Below are 25,829 nucleotides of genomic sequence, written 5' to 3' on the forward strand. Positions count from 1 at the left end.
GGTGTGACAGCATCTAGCTTTTGGCTTTCATCTTGCCCACCCAACCAGTCTAGCACCCATCAGGATTCCACAGCTAACAAGAGCCGGCACTTACTGGGACCCAACACCAGTCCAGTCCCTGACTCCCAATCTGGCATCCACTGATCCCCTGACCCCACCAGTTTGGCAATCAATAGGGCCCTCCAGCTCCCCAATCCCTAGTCTCCCAACGTCTCCCTAGCCACCAACCTGGCCCAACACTTGCAGCAATATGACTGGCCCACAGCTCTCAATGCCTGGTCCTGATCTGCCCAATACAGAACAGCTCTTCACAACAGACACACAGGTCCCAGAACTCAGCCATTGGGATCTCTAAAGAGAAAGATACCTAACTGGGAAGTCAGGGCAGGGGTGTGAGAGATACAGTTTACAGACTAAATTAGACAACAGGAATTTTAGGGCCCGCAAGCAACATAAGGGGCTAAGATCAGGCTCCTACATCACACAAGTGGACCTCAAAGGAGATTCCCAGGGTGCAGTCTTCCAATGGAGACTGGCAATTGCTATACCCTGCCTCAAAGAGTTCTGCCTCCAAAATTAATCCTCCCACCCAGTAACCCTCACATTCCTGAAGATGGAGATACCATCAAATTCCAGACAACCCCATCTATGAGATGAGAAGGGAAGCAGAGAAGATACTGAACTTCAATAGAAACAAATGTTTGATTTTCCTTAAATTTTTTTTCTTTTTCTGGTTTTCACATCCACACCATTTTTTAAATCAAGTACTTTTCATACATCAGGCTACTGAGGACAGAGATGTCTGAATGATATATTACAGTTTTGTTGTATACTCTTTAATTTTTACTTTTTTTCTTTTTATTCTTAATTATTTTCTTATTTTATTTATTTATGTTTTTACTCTTTCTCTATATTTTCCTGTCACTTATCTGTTCCCCAGATTCTCTTCTTCTCTTTTCTCCTGCAAACACCAAACTTCTATTGATTCCTCCCTCTCTTTTCCTACAATCTAATACTTCTATTTTCTCCTCCAACCTCATAAACATCACATCCTACAATAGCCCTATTCGTCTACCATTAGAAATTGTAGAACCTTTTACAAACATATTGCTTAGGCTGTAGACAATACTTGAACACAACATTTCTGTTTATTGCAACAAAACTGTAAATGTCTGAATAGGAACTATTTGGTTTAAGGCTACATATTGTTTGCATTGAGTGCTGTTAATATTGATCTCCCCCTGAAAGACAAAGTTTTGGAAACCTGCAGGATGGAAACTATAATACCTTGGATATGCACTACTAGAGGGGAAGACATAAGAACATGAAAAAACAGGGGAAGAAAGTGCCCCAAACAAACCAAGATGGTATAATAGACTCTATTGAAATGAGAGTAGAAGGGGTTGGGGTTGGGGCTCAACAGTAGAGCGCTCGCCTGGCACGTGCGAGGCACTGAGTTCGCTCCTCAGCACCACATAAAATAAATAAATAAAATAAAGGTATTGTGTCCAACTACAACTAAAAAAAAAATATTAAATAAAAAGAAATGACAGTAGAAGAAATGTCAGAGAAGGACTTCAGAATGTACATAGTTAAACTGATCTGCAAAGTAAAGGATGATATAAGAGGAAAAATACAGATAGCAAAAGATCATTTCAATGATGATATATAATCAACAAATATATGAAAAAATGTTCAACATCTCTAGCAATTAGAGAAATGCAAATCAAAACTACTCTAAGATTTCATCTCACACCAGTCAGAATGGCACTTATCAAGAATACAAACAACAATAAGTGTTCGTGAGGATATGGGGAAAAAGGTACACTCATATATTGCTGGTGGGACTGCAAATTGGTGCAGCCAATATGGAAAGCAGTATGGAGATTCCTTGGAAAAATGGAAATGGAACCACTATTTGACCCAGCTATCTCACTACTCATTTACACCCAAAGGACTTAAAAACAGCATACTACAGTGATGTAGCCCCATCAATGTTTATAACAGCACAATTCCCAATAGCTAAATTGTGGAACCAACCTAGATGCCCTTCAGTAGATGAATGGATAAAGAAAATGTGGTATATATACACAATGATATATTACTGAGCATTAAAAGAGAATAAAATCATGGCATTTGAAGGTAAATGGATGGAGTTGGAGAATATTATGCTAAGTGAAGTTAGCCAATCCCAAAATAACAAAGGCCAAATGTTTTCTCTGATATGTGGATGCTGACCCATAATGGGGATGGGTGGGGAGCATAGGAGGAATGGAGGAACTTTAGATAGGGCAAAGAGGAGAGAGGGGAAGGGAGGGTACATGGGGGTAGGAGAGATGATGTAATGAAATGGATATCATTACCCTAAGTACTTGTATGAAGACATGTACTTGGTGTGACTCGTGAACAACCAGAGACATGAAAAATTGTGCTCTATATGTGTACTATAAATTGAAATGTATTCTGTTGTATTGAACAACAAATTAGAATAAATTTAAAATGTAAAAAATTCTGGAAAATCACATACAAAAACATATTTTTTAAAAAGTGCACCACAATCAAGTGGGGTTCATCCCAAGGATGCAAAGGTGGTTCAACAGATGGAAATCAATCAACGTAATTCATCACATCAATAGAATTAAAGACAAGAATCATATGATCAGGGCTGGGGTTGTGGCTCAGTGGTAGAGCACTCGCCTAGCACTTGTGAGGCCCTGGGTTTGATCCTCAGCACCACATAAAAATAAATGAGTAAAATAAAGGTATTGTGTCCAACTACAACAACAACAACAAAAAAAAATCATATGATCATTTCAATAGATGTAGAAAAAGCACTTAACAAAATACAGCATCCCCTCAAGTTCAAAACTCTAGAAAATCTAGTGAAAGTAGGAACATAACTCAACATTGTAAAAGCTATCTACACTAAGCCTAAGGGCAACATCATTCTAAATGGAGAAAAATTGAAAGCATTCCCTCTAAAAACTGGAAAAAGACAGGGATGTCCTCTTTCACCACTTCTAGTCAACATAGTTATGGAAACTCCAGCCAAAGCAATTAGACAGATGAAAGAAATCAAAGTGATATAAACAGGAAAAAAATTCAAACTATCACTACTTGCCCACAACATGATTCTATACCTAGAGGATCCAAAAAATATTCCACCATAAAACTTCTAGAACTAAAAAATGATTTCAGCAAAGTAGCAAGATGTAAAATCAACACCCATAAATAAAATGCATTTCTACACATCAGTGATGAATCTTCTGAAAGAGAAATTAAAAAACTACCCCATTCACAATAGCCTCAAAAAAAAAAAAAAGAAACCACAAAACACTTGAGAATCAATCTAACAAAAGAGGTACAAAAATCTCTACAATAAAAACTACAGAACACTAAAGAAAAAAATTAAAGAAGACCTTAGAAGATGGAAAGCTCTCTCATGTTCTCAGATAGACAGAGCTAATATTGTCAAAATGGCCATACTACCAAGAGCGTTATACAGATTTAATGCAATTCCTATTAAAATCCCAATGACATTTCTCATAGAAATAGAAAAAGCAGTCATGAAAAACATCTTGAAAAATAAGAGACCCAGAATAGTTAAAACAATCCTTAGCAAGAAGAGTGAAACAGGTGGTATCACTATACCAGACCTTAAACTATACTACAGAGCAATAGTAACAAAAACAGCATGGTCCTGGCACCAAAACAGACTTGTAGACCAATGGTACAGAATAGAGGTTACAGAGACAAACCCACATAACTTCAGTTATCTTATATTAGACAAAGGCACCAAAACATACATTAGAGAAAACATAGCCTCTTCAACAAATGATGCTAGGAAAATTGGAAATCCACATGCAAAACAAAATGAAATTAAACCCCTATCCCTCACCATGCACAAAACTAACTTACAGTGGATCAAGGACAAAGGAATTAGACCAGAGATCCTGCACCTAATAGAGGAAAAAGTAGGTCCAAATCTTTATCATGTCTGCTTAGGACCTGACTTCCTTAGCATGACTCCTAAAAACACAAGAAATAAAATCAAGAATCAATAAATGGTATGGATTCAAACTGAAAAGCTTCTTCTATGTAAAGGAAACAATAACATGGAGAACCTACAAAATGGGAGAAAATCTTTAACACATGCACATTAGATAAAGCACGAATCTCCAGGATATATAAAGAATTTGAAAAATTTAACCCCCCCCAAAAAAACCCAATCAATAAATGGGCTAAGGAATTGGACACTTCACAGAAGATAGACAATCAATTAACAAATATATGAAAAAATGTTCAATATCTCTAGATGTTGAGAGCCACAGCCGAAGCGGCCCCAGCAAACTTCCAGCTGATTGGCTCACAGTGGCCCCAGCAAACTTCCAGCTGCCAGCTGATTGGCTCCTCTGCGGTGATGCTCATTGGGCTGTTTCCCCACCCTTTCAGACCACGGAGCTGCTCATTGGGGGGGACTTTTGGCTCCGCCCACATGACCCAGCCAATCGGCCTCAAGACCTGGAGGAGTGGGGGTTGAGAGGCTCGCTGGAAGCCGGTGGTGGCAGTTGGGCTCTGAGGGAATTCCTGAAGAGCTCGTGTGGTGCGCGTGTGTGTTCTAAAAATAAAGTTCATTTCTGCTTGACAAGTGGCTCGTGAATTGTGTCCAGCCAGACTGTGGCATCTAGCAATTAGAGAAATGCAAATCAAAGCTACTCTAAGATTTCCTCTCACTCTAGTCAGAATGGTAATTATCAAGAATACAAGCATCAAGTGTCAAGTGTTTGCAAGGATATGGGGGAAAAGGTAGACTTGGACATTGCTGGTGGGACTACAAATTGATGCAACCAATCTGGAAAGCAGTATGAAGATTCCTTAGAACACTTGGAATGGAACCACCATTTGACCCAGCTATCCCACCCCTTGGTCTATATCCAAAGGACTTAAAATCAGCATAATTCACAATAGCAGGTAAATTCACAATAGCTAAACTATGGAACCAACCTAGATGCTCTTCAACAGATGAATGGATAAAAAAATGTCATATATAGACAATGAAATATTACTGACTTAAAGAAGAATGAAATTATGGCATTTCCAGGTAAATGGATGGAGATGGAGAATATCATGCTAGGCGAAATAAGCCAATCCCCAAAAACCAAAGGCCAAATGTTTTCTCTGATATGCAGACACTGATCCGTAATGGGGGTGGGGGAGGGCTAGGGAAGGCTGGAAGAACTTTGGATTGGGCAGAGGGGAGGGATAGAAGGGAGGGGAGAGAAGGGAGGGGATGTGGGGTGTAAAGGGTGGTAGAATGAGATGAACATTATCACCCTATATACATGTATGATTGCACAGTGTGACCCTGCATCGTGTACAATCAGGTAAATGAGAATTTGTGCTCCATTTGTGTACAATGAGTTGAAATGCATTCTGCTATCATGTATAACTAATTAGAACAAATTAAAAAAAAAAAAAAACCTGTCAGCCAAAGTTACTACACCCATCAAAAGTCAATTTTAAATTCAAGGAGGAAACCGATGTGATTCTGCAATCTTTGTAATGTTTTGAATAACCAATAAAAAAAAAAAAAAGAATGTTGTTAAAAAAGACTTTAAATATATTTCCACATTATACTCTAAAAAAAAAATTCAAGGAGGAAAGAACTTTCTTCAACAAGAATAAATTTAAAAAATTCATGAGGACCATATCAGCATTAAAAGAATACTCAAAGATAAATTGTATACAGAGGAACTAAAAAATAATTCCCAAAGTCCACAAAAGACATTCAATAGAAGAATAATTCAGTAAATGAGAATCAAGACAGGATAAAATATAGCAAAAAAATAAATGGAGAAAAACACAAACACATGCATACTAACGCTGAATGTTAATGGTCTCAACTCTCCAATTAAAAGACACAGATTAACAGAATGGATCACAAAACAAGATCCAACTATATGCTGTTTATAAGAGACTCATAGGCAAAGACATTGACGTGCTGAAGAACGTAAAAAGCGAGTAGAAAAACTATTCCAGGCATCTGGTCCAACAAATCAAGGAGTACTAGCTATTCTCATATCAAACAAAGCAGATTTCAAGCAAAAATTAATCAGAAGAGACAAAGGCCACTATGTCCTAGTAAAGGGAAATCCAATTAGAAGATATAACTATAGTAAACATTTATGCCTCAAATGTCAACAAACCCAATTACATGAAAAAATATTCCATGACATTAAATTCCACATAGACCCCAACACAATAATACTGGGGAATTTCTATACATTCTTATCACCAAAAGACATCTCATCAAAACAAAACAAAAAAAATCAATAAATATATTTCCAACCTAAACACTATAAATCAAATGGACCTAATAGACATCTTCAGAATATTACACCCCATAACTGCTTAATTTACCTTTTTTTCAGCTGTACATGGGACATTTTCCAAAATACATCATACTCTAGGCCACAAAGCAAATCTTAGCTAATATAAAAAATTGATCTAATCCCATGTATCCTATCACATCATAATGGAATGAAGCTAGAAATCAACAGCAAGACAAATAATAGAAACTATACAAACACAGGGAGATTAAACAAAATTTTCTTAAAAGAAGAATGGATCTAAGAAATGAAAATAGAAATCAAAAAATTCTTAGAGATGAACACAAAGGTAAAACATACCAAAATCTCTGGGACAGCATGAAAACTGTCCTAAGAGAATTCATAGACACTACTGAGTGTCTACATTAAAAAATTTGCAAGAGTCCAAGTAAATAAGCTTATGCTCCACCTTATGGTCTTAGAAAAAGAACAACTGGGGCTGGGATTGTGGCTCAGTGGTAGACTGCTCGCCTAGCACGTGGAAGACCCTGAGTTCAATCCTCAGCACCACAGAAAAATAAATAAATAAAATAAAGGTATTCTGTCCAATTACAACTAAAAAATAAATATTTTTTAAAAATAAAGAAAAAGAAAAAGAACAAACTAACCCCCAAACCAGAAGACAAGAAATAATTAGGACCAGAGCCAAAAATCAATGAAATTGAGAATAATACAAATGATCAATGTAACAGAGTTAGTTCTTTGAAAAAATAAAATTGACAAGCCTTTAGCCAAACTAACCAAAAGAAAGAGTAAGAAGCAAACAGGATCAGAGAGGAAAATGGACCTATTACTACAGAACCCTCTGAAATCCAGAGAATTGTCAGAATCTATTTTGAAAATGGATGAAAATGGAGTATAATGTCATGCTAAGTGAAATAAGCCAAACTCAGAAACTTAAAGGTCAAATGTTTTATCTCATATGCAGAAGCTAGAGTAAAATAAAGGAAAAGGGGAGGGAAGGACAAAATGATATGAAATAACAGATGAGAGAAAAGAAGTCTACTACAGTAGAGTAAGGAGAATGAGAGGGGAGGGAGGACAGGAGGGAAAAGTGGGAGGGTCATGAACCAAAATTGATTTCTATGCATGTATGAGTTTGTCATGATGAATCTATCTATTATGTATAACCATAAAACTCTAATTTAAAAAACATCAAATTTTAAGAAACAATGTATGATTCATTTATGACAAATGCTAATCAGAAGACATATTTTTCCTATAACATTAAGTGATTTAAATGAAAATAAGTTGTAAAAGAAACACTACTCACGTTATCACTTTTTTGGAAGTGAAATAACCATTCTTTAAGAAAGTGCCTCAACTCATCCAGGTAGAGCTCTTGAAAGTCACAGTGGTCTTTTTGGAGACCACCCCAAAAATAGTAACACATTTAATTTTATCAAATAAGATTTGAAGAATTTTATTAGCAGAAAATGACTAAATTATAAATACACAATATGAATGTCCCAAGGAGTTTGTTTGCTTTGGTCACTATATGCTGTTTACATATTCCCAGTGTTAAGAAGAGTGCCTAGTATATAGTGGTAACATGGCTTCCTGGCTGCTAACCTGCAAAGCCATCCTACTTGTCCCTGCCAAGAAGTGGCAGCAGAGCAGGAAAGTGGAGTGGCAGCCCAGGTTGGTTGGAGTGTAGGTGGCAAGCACAGCCTGTAGCTACATGGAGCCCACCATGCAGGCATGATGGTCCTAAGGTGCTAAAAGCCGAGGCACACCACCCTGTCATGCTTTGGCGGACAGGCCTGGGCATGGTTCAGACACCTGCGGCCAGAAGCAGCCTCAAATCTGCAAGCATAGATCATCCCACAACTTTAACTTCCTCCATCCTAATGTCCAGTGAGAAAATGGAAGTGGGTCAAACCTGAATGGAATTTGGGACTTGAGAGTTTCTAATTAGCATAAGTTTGGATCAATAGTAGTGATCTAAGTGTTATATAAACCTCTAAACTAGCACATTCAGATGGAGAAAACCTGCTATTTGGTCCCCTCTTGCACTACAAGAGTTCTGTTCCTACTTCTATTCTTCACTAAATCCTACTCTTACACTCACTCATCCTGGTTTGTGGATTTCATTCTTCAAATTCATGAGACAAGAATGCAGAAAGAAGAAACTAATGGTGAGCTGCTGGGGTCTGCTGAAACACTGGAGAGCATGACCCACCATTAATAGCTGCAATACTGTTCCACTGCAAAGGCCTGCAACCTTACACAGACCCCACCCACCATCAGAAGGATTCGAGTTTCATCTCAAAAATTCAGTTTCAGTGGATGCTCAATGAATATTTGTGAAATGAATTAAGCATTATCTACAAAAACACAAACCATAACAATCAAACTAAATACAGTTGAGTACTTCTCAGTTTGTTTTTATTAATACACATTTGCAGGATAAGAATATGGCTCAGTTGTAGAGCACTTGCCTAGTACACATTTGCCACATTCATTCACTTTGTCATTTGCTACAAATGGAAACAATCCAGGAAAAATATATAAGACAAAACATTAAAAGCAGAAAATTCTGTTAACTTTGAATTGAGTAATTTCATACTTCAAAGTCCAGATTCAAGAGAATCACTCAAAAAAATCAGTGCTATAATATCAATTTGGAATTGTGTACCACTGGTAATAAACAATACCTCTTACTGAGATTAAGCAGGACATTTTTTTTTACCTTGAAATAAATGGTTGATGTAAAGAAGAGCTGTGCTAGATGGTCAAAAAGAAGTGGCTTCACCTCTAGGAATTTAAAAAAAAAAGCATATTAAAGATCCTTTAAATTCATATTACATTGAATTAAATGACTCCAAGTTTTCATGATACATACCTGAAAAACTACTAAAAGGAATCCAGCTCACAAGCTGAAGGAACTGTGACCGACAACAGAGGCCATCCCAGAGAGGAAGGCTCTTATAGAGGAATGCTTCACAGGAATAAAACCCCTCCTAAAATACAAGTCGATAGCAAACCTTACATGGAACTCTTAATCATAATTACTCTCTAGGAAACCAGCTTATTTTTGTTTTGTGCTATGGTTGTTTCACTTTAAGACAAATTTTTTTTTGTCATCAATATAATAAAGGTCGAACTTGGGATATACTACAGTTGGTAGAGTCCTTGCCTTGCATGCATAAGGCCATGAGTTCAACCCCTAGGATCTCACACACACACACACACATAAAATAAAATAAATTTTAAAAAAATAAATAAATAAATATATATAATATAAAAGTCTTAGGCACCATAAGTGCTAATAAAAAGGATGAGGTGATTAGTATTTAGATACATTACCATCTTTATCAATAGTTTTCAAGCACTATAAAATGTTATAAATTAGAAAGAAGGTAAAAATTCAAATAATGGAATATCTAAATTTATTTTTAGGTATTGATGGACTTTTGGATTGGGGATATAGCTCAGTTGGTAGAGTGCTTGCCTTGCATGCATAAGGTCCTGGGTTCAATCCCCAGCACCACCACCAAAAGCAAAAAAAGATATTGATGGACTTTTATTTTATTCATTTACTTTTTATATGCAGTGTTAATAATTGAACCCAGTGCCTTACACATGCTAGGCAAGCACTCTACCACTGAGCTACTATTCCAGTCCCAATTAATATAATATTTTTAAGGATAAATGAAATTTATTATTTGAGTATATACAATATAATTTGAATAGTCAATAAAATGTGTACAATGTTATATAATAGGGTTAGAATTTCATTAGGGGCCATAGACCAAATCCAAACTCTGAGTAGCCCCATCTGGAAAAGCCCAAGAGTCTAGGATGCTTACATTTCCACCAAAATAAAGACCCAGTGTTTCCCTTTTTTCATTTGAGGCTTAAGTACTGGCATTCACCAGGACTCCATCCCAAACCTTATTTTCATGACATGAAATCTCTGGGGAATCTCATCCATATGAAAGTCAAAATGCCACCTTTATCATGAGGAGTCCTAAATTTTTATCTTTAGCCCTAATCTCATTTCTGAGCTCTTGACTTAATCTAACTGCCTATTGGATATGACCTCTTAGATATCCCAAGGCATCTCTTAAATCAAACTCATCTTTTCTTCTGAGCCTGCTCATCCTATATTCCTTTTCTCAATGAAGACCATCCATCCTTCCCAGCAGGAAAACCAAAACTCAACCTAGATTGCTCTTTTTATCCTATCATAGCTCATACCCAATTTCAAACTAAATGGTTTCATACCCTAAGATTTACTGAACAAACATTGAACATCTCTTTCAAATTAGGTACCAAGTAGAATATTAAAAAAACTTAGACATGGTTATTGCCTTCTGGGAGCTCATAATATGTGGGAAAATGGATACTAAAAATGCCATGACAGAGGTAAGAACAGGGAAAACGGGGCATGTAAAACAAGTAGCTAATCCAGACTTGGGTGATGCATGAAGGCTTTGGGATGGCAATGATATCTATAACACAGCTTAAAATACAACTCAGAGTTACCCAAGCTAAATAGACCATTTTCTGTAACATATTTGATACTCAAAAAATGTTTACTACTATCAAGAACACAAGTAGTGACCCTATGCGATTCACTTTATCAGCTAATTCAATTAGTTGTATGCATTCAATGATATCTTTAGTTTTTCTCTTGAATCATAGATAGCCTTTCCCTTTTATTTGAATAATGTAACATTCTTTCTTCAACTCCAACAGAGCAAAGATAAACATCAGTCCACCTCAGCTCTATTTACAGTGAATTTCATATTGAGCAAATGTTGCTTACAAAAGATGTCAGGTATTAAAGAAAAGTTTTTGACGGACATCTAAATAAATTTTAGTAAAGAGTGATGGAGTGTGCAGAAAACAAGTGGAATCTTACCAGTAGGAAGCACTGTGCCCTGATGATAGTGTCCAGGAAGTTGGCAAAGTCTTTTCCATGTTCATAATTATTCACCTTATACCAAATACATTCTAGATCACAAATAGTGAACATAAGCATATGGTTGCATAATAATAAAAACCATACAAAATATAATTATCACTACTCTGAAGTGACAAATGACACATTTAAAAAGTTGTCTCACATTCTAGACAACTCACACTATAGACTGTAACAGGAATGTGGAGGTGATAATAAAATGCTCCTCAAAAACATGGCTGCTTAGGGGAAGGCTTATTATGAAAAAAAAAACAGTAAAAATCCATATATAATGAATGTGATTAGCTTTATGTCACATAGTAATCCAAGAAACTATTAATGTACAGATTAAAAGTTTGAGAATACACTAAGCTTAAATTAGGGTTCACTGGATATAATCTACATGTGGTAACAATTAACTATTTGGACATCTAATATATCACATCATGTCCTTTCTAAAGAAAGCCTCTGAGTAGAAGAATTAGCCTGGAACTGACTAAAACTGACTTTAAATACTTAAAGAGTCATAAGTTGCTTATCCTGGAAAGAAACACAGTCATTCTGGTAAACAGAAAGACTATCTATAGAAAAATATTTCCTTTTGAAGGAATGAAATGATCAGGTTCTACTATGTCCTAGATGAAAAGACTTCTCACTGCCCTTTCCTTTAATCCTATAATTAAGAAATCTTCTAATGACAAACCTGTCTTCCATATATGCTGGTGGCAAAAAAGGGATATTCTAGTTGTCAGATATGAACATCGTGGTTATCAGAAAGAATCTTTTCTATTATAAAATAATAATTTGACATTCTAGCTTATACATTAGTGTCCTCTGATTTGTTAGTTTTATTAACCTAATACTCTCACTAATGGCAAGTTTCTGGGTATGCAAGGAAAAGGAGGCCTTGGATTGTGATGGTCATCAAAGTAGAGGCAATCAGCAAGTTCTGGTAGCCATCCAGCAGGATTTCTTTAACAACACCCCAACTTTCTTATTGACTTGAAATTACAACAGAAGTATTTATGATTTAAATATATGATTACCAGAGAAACTATTACAACCTATGAAGTCTCTTCTTGTCTAGAATTTGGCACCCTTATAAAAGAAACTCATTTGAAAACTATCTTGTTCTGTTCTTATTTATTCAATGTTTTTAAGTGTTAATTCTTACCTTCTTGTAATGTTTGACTCAACCAGTGATAGAGCCTCAATAAAATCGACTCATCTCTGACACAGTTAATATAGTGAAGTAGCAGAGAGTTGTTCAACACTGAGCCTATCTGAGAAGGCAGCTATAAAGATAAAACAGCTAGTCAGCAGTTAGTATATAAAAAGTGGGTCATGGCAACAAGGAAATCATCATATAGGGAATACACAACAAAAATAAAAGCCATGAAAGTCAAATAGAAAATGCAGATAAACATACCTCTAAGCAATGAATGTTTTCTAAGAGTTGAGGGAAGTTTTGAAGCTGTTCTAATGGAAAGGATCTATTGTGACTGAGACAATCAGAAAGACTCATCTCTTTTTTTCCACATTCTTTAGTATAGCTACCAGAATTTAGCACAGGTATAATTGAGTGAGAATTCAATTTCTAAAGGAAAAAGATAATAGAACAATCTATCAATGAACTAAACAGACTATAAATTACAAGTATAAAATCAGTTGTTAAGGTGTTTTAATTAAAGGAGTCTGAATGTAGTTTCCATAGTATCCTGCATAAATAAAATGGATTTAAATTTAAATCTGTATAATCTCCTCCAATATCTGATTGGTTATTATTTGGATTTTATAAAAGAAAGGCACACAAGTCATTTGGGGTACCGATACTTACTCTTTTTAGAGGATGGACATTAGCTGAACCCAACACCAGTTTTAGAGGTTCTGGAAAAGGTTGCTGATTTCTTACCCTCATAGCAAGTAGAGCTGAATTCCACATATTCTCTGAATTCTTAAAATAGATCTATAATTTTGGGTGTAAAGTACAATGAAATGGGTACTGGTAAGTTGGAGAAACAAACTATAAAATTCTTCATTAACTGAAAGCATATTAATTATGATTTTGTTCCCACACAAATCCATTTAATGTGTTTTCCTAATCAAGAATCTATTAAATGCACCAAATGGAACAATACAAAATACCAATCCCTAATAAAACTTTCCCCTAATAGTACTATAACACTAGATATCTAAACAATAAGCAATAAATATTTTAGTCCAAATCTGTAAACTTCTAAAAATAATATATTTCAATTTCCATATGACTTATTTCTCCATAATCCCTTACCTTCTTCCTTACAGGCAGAGATACAGAAATCAAAGTAGGAACAAAGAACTTATATAGTGACAACAAAGCCTGGAGATGAGGCTGCATTCCCTGAAATAAAATAAGAATTTTCCATTTTCAATTTTGTGGCCAGTAGGAAATAGAGAAAATAAGTACCAAGAAGAAAAATTAATAATAAAATGAGATTAAACAGATATTCAGATTCCAATTTTACTATGATATAACCATAGAAAGATGCTACAGAAAATAAAGGAATAAGTAACCACATATTTGAATCAACCATCATAAAACAAAGTTCTCCAACCTGAGAACTTCTATTTTATGACCTTTCTGCCTGTTCTACTTCTTCCTTGTTATTTTTCTCTCCTCTTCCTATTTTATCTTCTTCCCTACCCATATCTTAGTCTTGCCTGTCATACTTCCTAGTATAACATGGCTTATTCTCACTGGTAACATATTCAGGACGTAGTTTACTCATCTATGATTCAGACATCAAGAAGATGGGTTCTAAAAGGGAAGCCAAGGAAACAGAAGAAATATTAATATAATGCCTGATTATCATAAATCCTGGAAAACTAGAAAAATCTCAAAATTGGTTTGCAAGTGTCAAGCAACTTGATATTACAAAAAAAAAAAAAAAAAAAAAAAGTCTTAACAAACATACTAACTTTACAATGAAAGAAATCATTACTGCTAGATACCAGATATCCAGAGAAATCATACCACTAAAATGAATCCAGAAAGGTAACCACATTGTTTTAGTACATTAAAATTTATTTTAATACTGTACAAAGGCAGCAAATAGGCATTAGAAATACAGCACGGAAGTGTGTCACTTAATGATGGGGGTATGAGAAGTGCATTGTTAGGTGATTTTGTCATTGGAACATCTCTGAATGTACTTACACAAACCTAAATGGTACAGTCTACTACATACAGGCTATATGATACATACCATTGTATGTGCAGCCTATTGTTGACGAAAATGTTATGAGGCATACAATAATTCTATTTTATAAAAGCTTCGTAAAATGAAGTTTATTTAAAGTCTTTTGTGTTTGTGTGTGTGGTACTGTGGATTGAACCCAAGGGTACTCTACCAGGCCTTTTTATTTTTTATTCTGAGACAGGTTTTCACTAAGTTGCCCAGGAGGGTCTCAAATTTGCAATCCTGCTACCTTTAGCCTCCTGAGTAACTGGGATTAGTGGTGTGTACCACCATGCCTGGCTAAAATTTGCTTTTTAAAAATATTTTATTTTTTATTTAACACAAATTAATTGGGTTCAGTGTGATATTTCCATATATGCGTACAGCTTGCACTGGTCAAATCCAACCTCCCTTTATCCAACCTCTAAAATCCCTCTATTAATTTCTTTCCCTTTTTTTTTTTTTTCTTGATACTAGGGATTGAACCTAGGGACACTTAATCACCTCCCCAGCACCACCTCCCCTTTTAAAATTTTATTTAGAGACAGGGTCTCACTGAATTGCTTAGGGCCTAAGTTGCTGAGTCTCGCTTTGAACTTGTGATCCTCCTGCTCAGCCTCCCGAGCCACTAGGATTACAGGCATGCACCACCACACCCAGCAATGCAGAGATCTTTTAATTAAACTTATATTTGTTTATTAAAAAGTTAACATTTAAGGGGCTGGGGATGTAGCTCAGCAGTACAGCACTCACCTAGCACAAGCAAGGCCCTGGGTTCAATCCTCAGTACCACATAAAAATAAATAAATAAAGAAATAGAGGTATTGTGTCCAACTACAAATATATATGTGTATATATACATATATACATACATACACACATATATATTTTAAAAAGTTAACATTTAAAAAGTAGGAGACTTTCAATTCAATATGGCATACTGAACATATTATGTGATTAACCCTAAGGTCTTACCAAATTGCCATTAAGAACACAGTAAAGGAATGAAAAAGGCATAAAGCACAAGTTCAAGGAGAACAAGAGAAGAGGCAACAGTACAGGAGAGACCTGAACAATATTTTGGAACCTAAAATAAAGATGGGCAAATAGTAAAAAGTTAGGAGAACAGATAGTATAAAATTAAGGCACCAACACAAAAAGCCTCAAAGGAAGCTGATTAATATTTGTGAACTTCCAGAAAGGCTCAAGATTTTGAAGGACTAGATACCTCTGAAAAGTGGAGTTTCAAGAGGACAGAAAATAGGATCACTTGAAAGCCTACAAAAGTAGCAGTCTGGGCACAGTGGCACACACCTGTAATCCCAGCGGCTCAGGAAGCTGAGACAGGAGGACTGCGAATTCAAAGACAGCCTCGGCAATGGCAAGGCACTAAGCAACTCAATGAGACCCTGTCTCTAAATAAAATACAAAAAGGGCTGGGGATGTGACTCAGTGGTTGAGTGCCCCTGAGTTCAATCCCAGGTACAAAAAAAAAAAAAAAAAAGAAGCAGAAGTTAGAATCCAAATTCCTTCACCATCCCGGTAAAACATTAGTGTTTCACTCCCTGAAGATGAAGCAGGACTTATATTCCAGCACATCTAAGGGAGAATACCAAGACCAACCACTCTTTGCTCCTTCCTACTGCTTAGGTCCCAAGTGCCAACAGCCAGGTTTATACCCCTATGATGGTTAATTTTATGTATCAATTTGGCTGGTTCATGAGATGCCCAGGTATTTTTGGGCGTTTCTAAGGGTGTTCTGAATGAAATTAACATTTAACTAGGAAAACTTTAAAGCAGATTGTCCTCTATAATGTAGATGGATCTTGTAATGATGAGTTGAAGGCCTGAATAGAATAAGAAGACCAATCTCCCTAAGACACAGAAACTTTTCCAGCAGACTACTTTCAGATTTCTTTTGAACCATCAACTCTTCTGAGTTCTATAGCCGACTGTCTTTGAACTCACTGCAAACACCTGCTCTCCTGAGTCTCCAGCCTGCTGGCCTACCATATCCTACTGATTTTGGACATGCCATCCTCCATAACCATAGGAGTCAGTTCCTTATAACACACCCCCACCCACACACACCCCACCCCCACCCTATTGGTTCTCTTTCTCTGGAGAACCATAGAACCCCCAAGCAGGAAACAGGATAATATCTCTCTGGGAAAATTGGCACAATCATCAGGGAGGCTCCCCCATGAGACATCAAGATGCTACAATGAAAAATTCCTGCTCATGCACAGAAGTTTTCAATCACCATTTTAGTGTTACTATTAAATATAAACAAATAAGCTTTACCAAGTATTTGAGAAAAACCCACTATGATGAAAGACAGACCAAATAAGAACTATGAGGAGGGCTGGGGTTGTAGCACAGTGGTAGAGTGCTCTCCTAGCATGTGCGAGGACCTGGGTTCAATCCTCAGCACCACATAAAAATAAATAAAGATATTTGTGTCCAACTATAACTAAAAAACAATTTAAAAAAAAAAAAAAGAACCACAAGGAAACAGAAAAAGAGCTGACATTAGATACAGTGGTGCACACATGTAATTCCAACTGCTTGGGAAGCTGAGGCAGGAAGATCACAGTTTGAAGACAGCCTCAACATCTTAGTGAGACCCCATCTCAAAATAAAATTAAAAAGCACAGAGGACATCACCTAGTGGTAATGTCCCTGATCTTAAACGGGGGGAAAAAGAAAGAAAACTGGAAACAGAGGGGAAAAAAAGCACAGCCCAAAGTGCATACACAAAGAATCATGCCTTGGTTGAGGAAAAATCCCAGAAACTACCCTCATCAACCCTTACGATGAAATCTAATACCCCTTCTTATTCCAAAGATCACTTTCAACACAGCCCAGTATATGTGGGAGAATAACATGCCTGCTCTACTTCCCACCATTAATGCCTATCATCAGAAAGGCAATTACTGTTTTTGTTTCCTTTCATATATTGGGAGATATGGGGCATGGATGGGAATAGACAGGATACAAGTCTTGGCTGGTATCAGAAATTCACGTTAACTATTTGTTCATGTAACCTGTTACTATTACAAGCAGGGTAGGTTACACATGAGAATATATATGTCTTCTCAATTTGATATTTGGACTTGCCCAAGTTAATAAAAAATTAAAACAATGTTATAAATAATCTTCAGAAATGGATATTAATCAATAATGGAAATAATTTAGCAGTGTACTAGATTAAATGTTAATAATGAAATCATACATTTAATATCTGGGTTCAAAATTTTTAGACAATCATCTACTAAATCTGTTTTTTTTCGGGGGGCGGGGGTGAGGGCACTAACTGAGGATTGAACTCAGGGGCATTTGACCACTGAGCCACATCCCCAACCCTAGTTTGTATTTTATTTAGAGACATGGTCTCACTGAGTTGCTTAGAGCTCTCATCATAACTGAACCTGGCTTTTTTTTTTTTTAGATATTGATGGACCTTTATTTTATTCATTTATTTACATGTGGTACTGAGAATCAAACCCAGTGCCTCACACATACTAGGCAAGTACTCTACCACTGAGCCACAACCCCAGCCCACTGAGGCTGGCTTTGACCTCATGATCTTCCTGTCTCAGGCTCCTGAGCCACTGGGATTACAGACATGCACCACCACGCCCAGTTAATAAATCATTTTTTACCGTGAATATACACTGCGTTTCAGTTATACAAATCAACAAGAACTTATACTATGGTAAGAATTTTCTTAATCCATCGAAATATTTTGCTATAGCATGGGAAAATATACATTTTTTCACAATTTCTACCAATGTGAAATAAAATTCAACTTGGATAAAAATATTATCATTAATAGCCTCAGAGAACTAAGAGAAGATATTGTACTCATGGAACCAAAACAGGAGGCTATAAAACAAAATCAATCATTGAACTGTATGTACTAAAAAGAAAACCTCATATTGGAGAAACATAGGTGTATTCTGTGTGTTTTTCACTCAATGTGAATGCCTTTAGATAGGCCATAACAACTTCAGTTAGGCATGAACACTACTCCAAAGCTTCAGAGATCTCTGTTACTGGACAGGTATAGTGGAAATAACAATGCAACAGAGCTATAAGGACAAGAGATAATGGTTAGAAAATATATTAGTTTAAGTATCTAGTAGAAAAGATCTTGAAATGGTTTTCTAGAAATATCCACAAATATTATAAATTCACTTTGGCTACTCCCTAATACTTAGTATTCTAGCCCTAACAACCCACTTCTCTAAAAGTATATTTTGTTGTTTGACATCTACATATCTTTATCTTTATTCCCACTAGCAAAGTATCCTTCTCTCCATTCTTTGTCTATTTAAATCCTATTCATCCCATTAAATTTCATTCAACCATCACCTCTCCTCCTTGATCCCAGTCTGATTCTGCTTCTTGCTTGCTTTATATATTTGTTTGTTTATTGTGATGTTGGGAAATCAAACCCAGGGCTTCATGAATGCTAGGCAAGCACTCTCCTACTAAGCTATACCCCCAGCCCTAACTGTGATTTTTTTTGGTTGACTGAGCTCCCTAGAAAATAAGTTCTTTTAAGATAATGACGTTTGATTTTGTATCTCCAAAGCCTACTTCAGTATGTGGCTCACAGTATAAACTGGCTAGTCTCAGGTTTTTTTAGTACTCACAATTTTAGCTTGAAGATCAAGCAGCTTTCTCACACGAAATGGTTTGACTAGAAAAGGTAAAGAAAAGAAGTTTTATGCATTTGGTTTAAAAAAAGAAGAAAAAGATTATGCCTAACCACTATGTAGTTCATATAATTTCATGTTAAAACACATCAAAAATATAAACACCCAGTTCAGTAAAGCCATTAAGCAGATGATCTTAGATAAAAGTACTACAAAGCAATTTTTGCCAAATGAATCCTGTCATATAACCAATAGTAATAGTTATTTTAATTTTATAAATGCCAAAACAAATGCTAATTCCATACAGTGAACGTAATGAAACTAGAATGAAAATACTCACCATTTTCTTTTTTGGTAAGTAAATATAACAAATGGCAGACATAAGGGCACTGTTAAAATAGAAAAAAACAAAAGAAATGACAATACATCTTGAAAAAAGCAGCAAAATACTGTCAAGTGTCAATTTTATATTGATTAGGTAAAAGGCTTCAGAACTTCACTGAACAATAGTTTTTCAAAACTTCTTGTTCATTCTATAAAATGAGCATCCCTTATCTAAAATTCTTGAAATCAGAAATGATTAGGAGTTCTTCCTTCTTCAGATTTTGGAATATTCACATATATGCGATGAAATATCTTGGGAATGGTACCCAAGTCTAAATACAAAATTGTTTCATATATACCTTATACACATACTTTGAAGGTTTTTATATACTAGGGATTTAACCTAGGGGCACTTTACCACTGAGGTATATAGCCCCAGCTCTTTTTATTTATTTATTTATTTTATTTTGAGACAGGGTCTTGCTAAGTTGCTCAGGGTCTCGCTAAAATTATTAAGGTTGGCTTCAAACTTCAAAACTTCCTGCTTCAGCCTCTCAAACTGCTGGGATTACAAACATTAACCACTACACCCAGCTTGAAAGTAATTTTATACAATATATTTAGTGTGCCTGTGTTTTAATACAACCTGCCACATGAGATCAGGCATGGATTTCTCTACTTTTGGCATCATTTCCATGATCAAAAAGCTTTAGACTTTTGGAAATTTTGGATTTCAGATTAGGTATATTCAATCTATATATAATAGCAATGAAAACAAGTTTTAACTGGCATCTCATTAGGTCACGTTTAGTTATTTTTGGAATGCAAAAATCCTGAGGGAAATTTGAAAAGCAGAGAAGAATTGTCCATCGTCTTTCTACCTAACAAAACTTTATGTTTCTTTAAGTATCAGTCAATATTTATTAAGATATAAACTTTTTATCTTGATTTCCCACCTAAAAGCATTTTCTCACATATTAAAAAAAGTCTTAAAAAATTATCATTTTTCAATGTCTCATGTTCCAGTAAGTAGACATACCTTTTTTTTTTTTTTTTTTTTTGCGGGGGAGGGGGTGCTGTGGTTCAAACCTACATCCTTGCACATACAGAGTAAAAACTATCACTGAGCTAGAACTCCAGCCCAGCCCAGGTATACTATAATTTAATTAACAGCCTAGTCCTCAGTTTGGCAAGTAGCAACCACTCAGTAATTTGTTAATTAAGTTACTGAATGGCCAATTCCCCTATGATAGTCTATTGAGCATCCATCTGTTGAGGTCTTATTCTAGACTGGGGTCAGCAAACTCTGTCTACCTGGGGTTTCTTTTTGTTTTGATTTTTATTTCTTTATTTTTTAGTTGTAGATGGACATGATGCCTTTATATTGTTTGTTTATTTATTTATTTGGGGGGGTACCAGGGACTGAACTCAGGGGCACTCCACTGATGAGCCACATCCCCAGCCCTATTTTGTATTTTATTTAGAGAAACAGTCTCACTGAGTTGTTCAGTGCCTTGCTATTGCTGAGGCTGGCTTTGAATTCGCAATTCTGTCTCAGCCTTCCAAGCAGCTGGGATTATAGGCATGTACCACTGCACCAGGTTGTTTGTTTATTTTTACGCAGTGCTGAGAGTTGGACTCAGTGCCTCACACATGCTAGGCAAGCGCTCTACCACTGAGCCACAACCCCAGACTGTAGGCTACCTGTTTTTGTAAATAAAGTTTTGCTGGAACACAGCCACTCCCAATCATTTATGTACTGTCTATTGCTGCTTTCACACTACACCAGCAGAGGTGAGTAGTTGTGACATATAGTATCATCTGCAAGCCTAAAATATTTAGTACCTGGTCCTTTAAGAAAAACGTTTGCCAACACTTGCTCTACATGATAGGAAAAATCAAAAGTGAATTATTTAATGGAACTAGAGAAAGCAATAAAACAAATACTTTCTTTAAACAAATTTGCATTTTGGTAGTCATGACTCTAAACTTTAAAGTTCTGCATATTCCATGTTCCCTTTTCTGTGGGTAGAAATTGATGAAGAATTTAGACATACTTTTAAGCATGGATTTAGAGTTCAGTAAAAAATTCATTACCTCACACCCCTAGGATATGAACCATTAGCAACACTATTCATGAGTGTCATGCAATCACTGGCCATGGGCTCCAGCACTATAAAAAATCTGACATTAATCATGTCTTCAAAGGAAAAATTAATGTGCAGCTAATATTTTACAGTCACCTTGCTGGCAAATAAAACTACCACATCTGAGTCACTACAGAGTAAGACTCGCACCAAATTATATGAAAATGACTTTTCTAAAATATTACTTTTAAAAGTTTAGGCTTGTTTCTCCTGTTTCTTGATCTTGGTAATATTTACACAAAAGCATTCAGTTAGTGAAAATTAACCAAGCTGATCATCAATTTTCTGCATTATAGTATACTTTATTAAATATTTTTCTTAAAAAGATAGAAGAATGGATCAGGGTTGTGGCTCAATGGTAGAGCACTTGCCTAGCATGCATGAGGCACTGGGTTCAATCTCTAGCACCACTTTAAAATAAAAACAAAAACAAATAAAATAAAGGTATTGTGTTCATCTACAACTAAAAAGAAAAAAAATTTTTAAAAAAAGATAGAAGAAAAATAAGTTGGCTCCCTTCCCTCTTGCCAAAGTGAAAAAGAAATACTCTAGTTAGTATAAGGAAAAGTACTCAAAGAGATTGCATTTCATTTGACATTTATAAACAGTTCTATTCACTCATGAAATATTTATTAACTATTGAATAAACAGACAAAAAGTTCTGTTCTCATGAACTTTACATACTATATGCCATGAATTGAGTTATAAAAGGCACAATCTTAAGGCTGGGATTATATAGCTCAGAGGTAGAGTACTTCTAGTATACAAGAGGCTCTGGGTCAGCAAATCACATTAGCCTCACAGTTTATTAACCTTCTTAATTCCAATGATCTGATTATTATTCATAGAAATATTGTATATTAGATACTCTCAATGATGGTAATTGCTTTCTTGATAACTTAGCAATTTGTTTTTAAATCGTATTCAGCTGTATAAGCATATTTCTGAGCTGACATGAAAGCACAAAATTTGCAGCTCCTAAAGACAAAGACAAAATATGGGAATACTAAATATTGAATGAGCTCTTTCATCAAGATTTTCTGCAAAACCTTAGAAACCTTGAACTTCTGGGTTTAATAGCTACAAAATGTGTGTGGCAGGAAGGGGTATGTTGCAGGAGATAAAAGTGGGATCTATCAGAAAATTGGAACCCACAAAAGTTATACACTAATATATGGTTGTAGAATAAAAACAAACTCCACTGTGTGGACAATAACAACAAATAAACTTTCCTGTCTTGATCCTGGGACTGGGTGAAAATAAAATAAAACTACTTTCAAAACTCTGTAACCACTAGCCAGCCCTATGTAGGTCTACAATTTGAATTAACACTACCTGTTTTGACCTGGAAATACTCAAGTAAAGAATTAGTTGTGGGCTGGGGATGTGGCTCAAGCGGTAGCGCGCTCGCCTGGAATGTGTGCGGCCCAGGTTCGATCCTCAGCACCACATACAAAGATGTTGTGCCTGCTGATAACTGAAAATAAATATTAAAATTCTCTCTCTCAAAAAAAAAAAAAAAAAAGAATTAGTTGTAACTCCTAAGCAAATTATACATCTGATAAGGGACTTGCATCTAAAAAAAAAAAGGAAGAATCGTTAGGACCCAACAATAAAAGACAAACCACTCTGTTAAAAATAGAAAAAAAAATTTGTTTTATACCAGGGATTGAGCCCAAGGCAACCTACCCCTGAGCCACATCCCCAGCAGTATTTTTTGTTGTTTATTTGCTGGGTTTTTTTTTTTTTTTTATTTTTGAGACAGGGTCTCCTTAAATGCCTCAGCTTCCTGAGCCTCTAGGATTACAAACTTACAGCACCACACCCAGCAGAAAAAGTGTGTGTGTGTGTGTGTGTGTGTGTGTGTGTAAAATATATTTTACATGTATTTTATATATGTTTTATACACACACATTTTTTTTTCCCTTTTTGGTACCAAGCATTGAACCCAGGGGCTATTAATTAACCACTGAGCCACTTCCCATCCCCAGGCATTTTTTATATTTTATTTAGAGATAAGCAGGGTGTGGTGGCACACACCTGTAATCACAGCACTTTAGGAGGCTTGAGGAAGGAGGATGGCAAGTTCAAAGCCAGCCTCAGCAACTTACCAAGGCCTAAGCCACTTGGCAAGACCATGTCTCTAAATAAAATATAAAAAAGGGCTTGAGACATGGCTCAATAGTTAAACACTCCAGGTTCAATTCCTGCTACCAAAAAATAAAAATGAAAAAAATAGAGACAGAGTCTCACTAAGTTGCTTAGAGCCTTGCTTAATGGCTGAGGCCAGCCTTGAACTCCTAATCTTCCTGCCTCAGTCTCCAGAGCCAATCTGCTGGGATTACAGGTGTGCCCCATGGTGTCCAGCAGGAAAAACATCTTAATAGACCTATTTTCAGGGGAGATATACAAATACAAAAATAAGCACATGAAAAGATGTTCAAGACAAATAGTCATCAGGGAAATGTAAATCAAAACAATGAGCCAGGCACAGTGGCCTGGAATCCCAGTGATTCAGGAGGGTGGGGAAGGAGGATTCAAAGTTTAAGGCCAATTAAGCAAGGCCTAATTTAGCAAGGCCTTGTCTCAGAATAAAAATAAAAAAATAAAAAGGGCTAGGGATGTAACCCAGTAGTAAAGCAGCCCTAGTTTTAATCCCCAGGACTGAGAAAACAAAACACCAAAAAAATAAATAAATAACAGTGAAATATCATTCTATACCCACTATATCAGAAAGTCACATAAATAACAAGTGTTGGTGAAGATGGGAAGAACTCAAAACCCTGTTATACATTGTTGATGGGAATGAAAAATCATTCAGCCACTATGCAAAACAGTGTGATGATTCCTTAAAAAGTTAAACAGAGGGGCTGGAGTTGTGGCTCAGGAATAGAGCACTCGCCTAGCACGTTCAAGGCCCTGGGTTCAATATTCTGTAACACATAAAACTAAATCAATAAAATAAAGGTATTGTGTCTAACTACAACTAAAAAATCTTATTAAAAAAGTTAGCTGGGGTTGTGGCTCAGCAGTAGAGCGCTTGCCTAGCACATACAAGGTGCTGGGTTCAATCCTCAGCACCACATAAAAATAAATAAATAAATAAATATAAATATGAAAATTTTAAAAATAAGTAAATAAAAATTTAAACAGAAATACCATTTGATACAGTAATTTTGATTCTCTATATAAACCCAAAATAAGTGAAAAAAGAAACCTGAATAGCTAGTCAGCCTTCTATCTCCCAGTTTCTTCATCTGCAGATTCAACCAACTATGGATCAAAATATTCAAGTAAAAAAAAAACAACTGCATCTGGGGCAGGGGGAAGAATACAAATTCATTGGATTAGACAAAAGGGAATGAAGGGAAAGGAGGGAGGACAGTAGAATGAATTGATCATAACTTTCCTATGTTCACATATGAATATATGACCAGTGAAACTCTACATCATGTACAACCACAATAGAATCCTATTAGAATAAGTTATACTCCATGTATATACAATATGTCAAAATACATTCCACTCTACTATCATGCATATTTAAAAAGAATAAAAATACAAAATTAAAAAATTAAAAACTGCGTCTGTATTGAAAATGTACAAGCTTTTTGCTTGACTTTATTTCCTAAGTGATACAGTATAAGAAATATTTAAATAAAATTTACATTGCATTAGGTATTAAACATAGTCTAGAAGTTATTTAAAATACAGAGGAGGATATGCATTGGTTATCTGCAAATGCTACATCATTTTATATAAGGGACTTGAACATCCATGGATTTTGGTATCCATGAGGGGTCTTAGAAACAATTCCCCACAAATACTAAGGGATACTTTATTATCTAACATGCTTACTGCAGCATCATTCACAATAGCCAAAAGGTAAAAACAACCTAAATGCCCATCAAGAGACAAATGGATAAGCAAACACGTGGTATATGCATAGAAGAGAATGCTATTAAGCTATAAAAAGGAATATAGTTCCATTACATGCTATAACATGGATAAACTTTGAAGATATTATGCTAAGTGAAAGAAAGGATAATACCACATGATTCTTCTTATATGAGGTACTTAGAATAGGCAAACTCATAGAAATAGAAAGTAGACTAGAGGTTATCAGGAGCAAAGGAGTAGCAGGAATGGGAAGTTATTGCTTAATGCACAGAGTTTCT

The 25,829-nt window shown here is 35.7% G+C and overlaps 1 protein-coding gene and 1 non-coding gene across 2 annotated transcripts in view; one reads left to right on the forward strand and one right to left on the reverse strand.

Annotated features, from left to right (window-relative positions):
• Positions 1-25,829, reverse strand: part of Cenpi (centromere protein I) — a 79,460-nt gene that overhangs the window by 38,758 nt on the left and 14,873 nt on the right. The window contains exons 7-15 of the mRNA XM_077107209.1: positions 19,521-19,569; positions 19,178-19,224; positions 13,589-13,678; positions 13,136-13,264; positions 12,728-12,895; positions 12,473-12,593; positions 11,260-11,351; positions 9,235-9,352; positions 9,082-9,146 (exon numbers count right to left, since the gene is read on the reverse strand). Of these exons, the coding sequence (XP_076963324.1) occupies positions 9,082-9,146; positions 9,235-9,352; positions 11,260-11,351; positions 12,473-12,593; positions 12,728-12,895; positions 13,136-13,264; positions 13,589-13,678; positions 19,178-19,224; positions 19,521-19,569 (879 nt within the window). The remainder of the gene's footprint in view (positions 1-9,081; positions 9,147-9,234; positions 9,353-11,259; positions 11,352-12,472; positions 12,594-12,727; positions 12,896-13,135; positions 13,265-13,588; positions 13,679-19,177; positions 19,225-19,520; positions 19,570-25,829) is intronic.
• Trnaa-ugc (transfer RNA alanine (anticodon UGC)) lies at positions 9,813-9,885 on the forward strand. The gene has a single exon. It is a non-coding gene; the product is annotated as a tRNA-Ala (tRNA).

The sequence above is a fragment of the Callospermophilus lateralis genome, chromosome X (genome assembly GCF_048772815.1).
Source record: "Callospermophilus lateralis isolate mCalLat2 chromosome X, mCalLat2.hap1, whole genome shotgun sequence".
NCBI lineage: Eukaryota > Metazoa > Chordata > Mammalia > Rodentia > Sciuridae > Callospermophilus > Callospermophilus lateralis.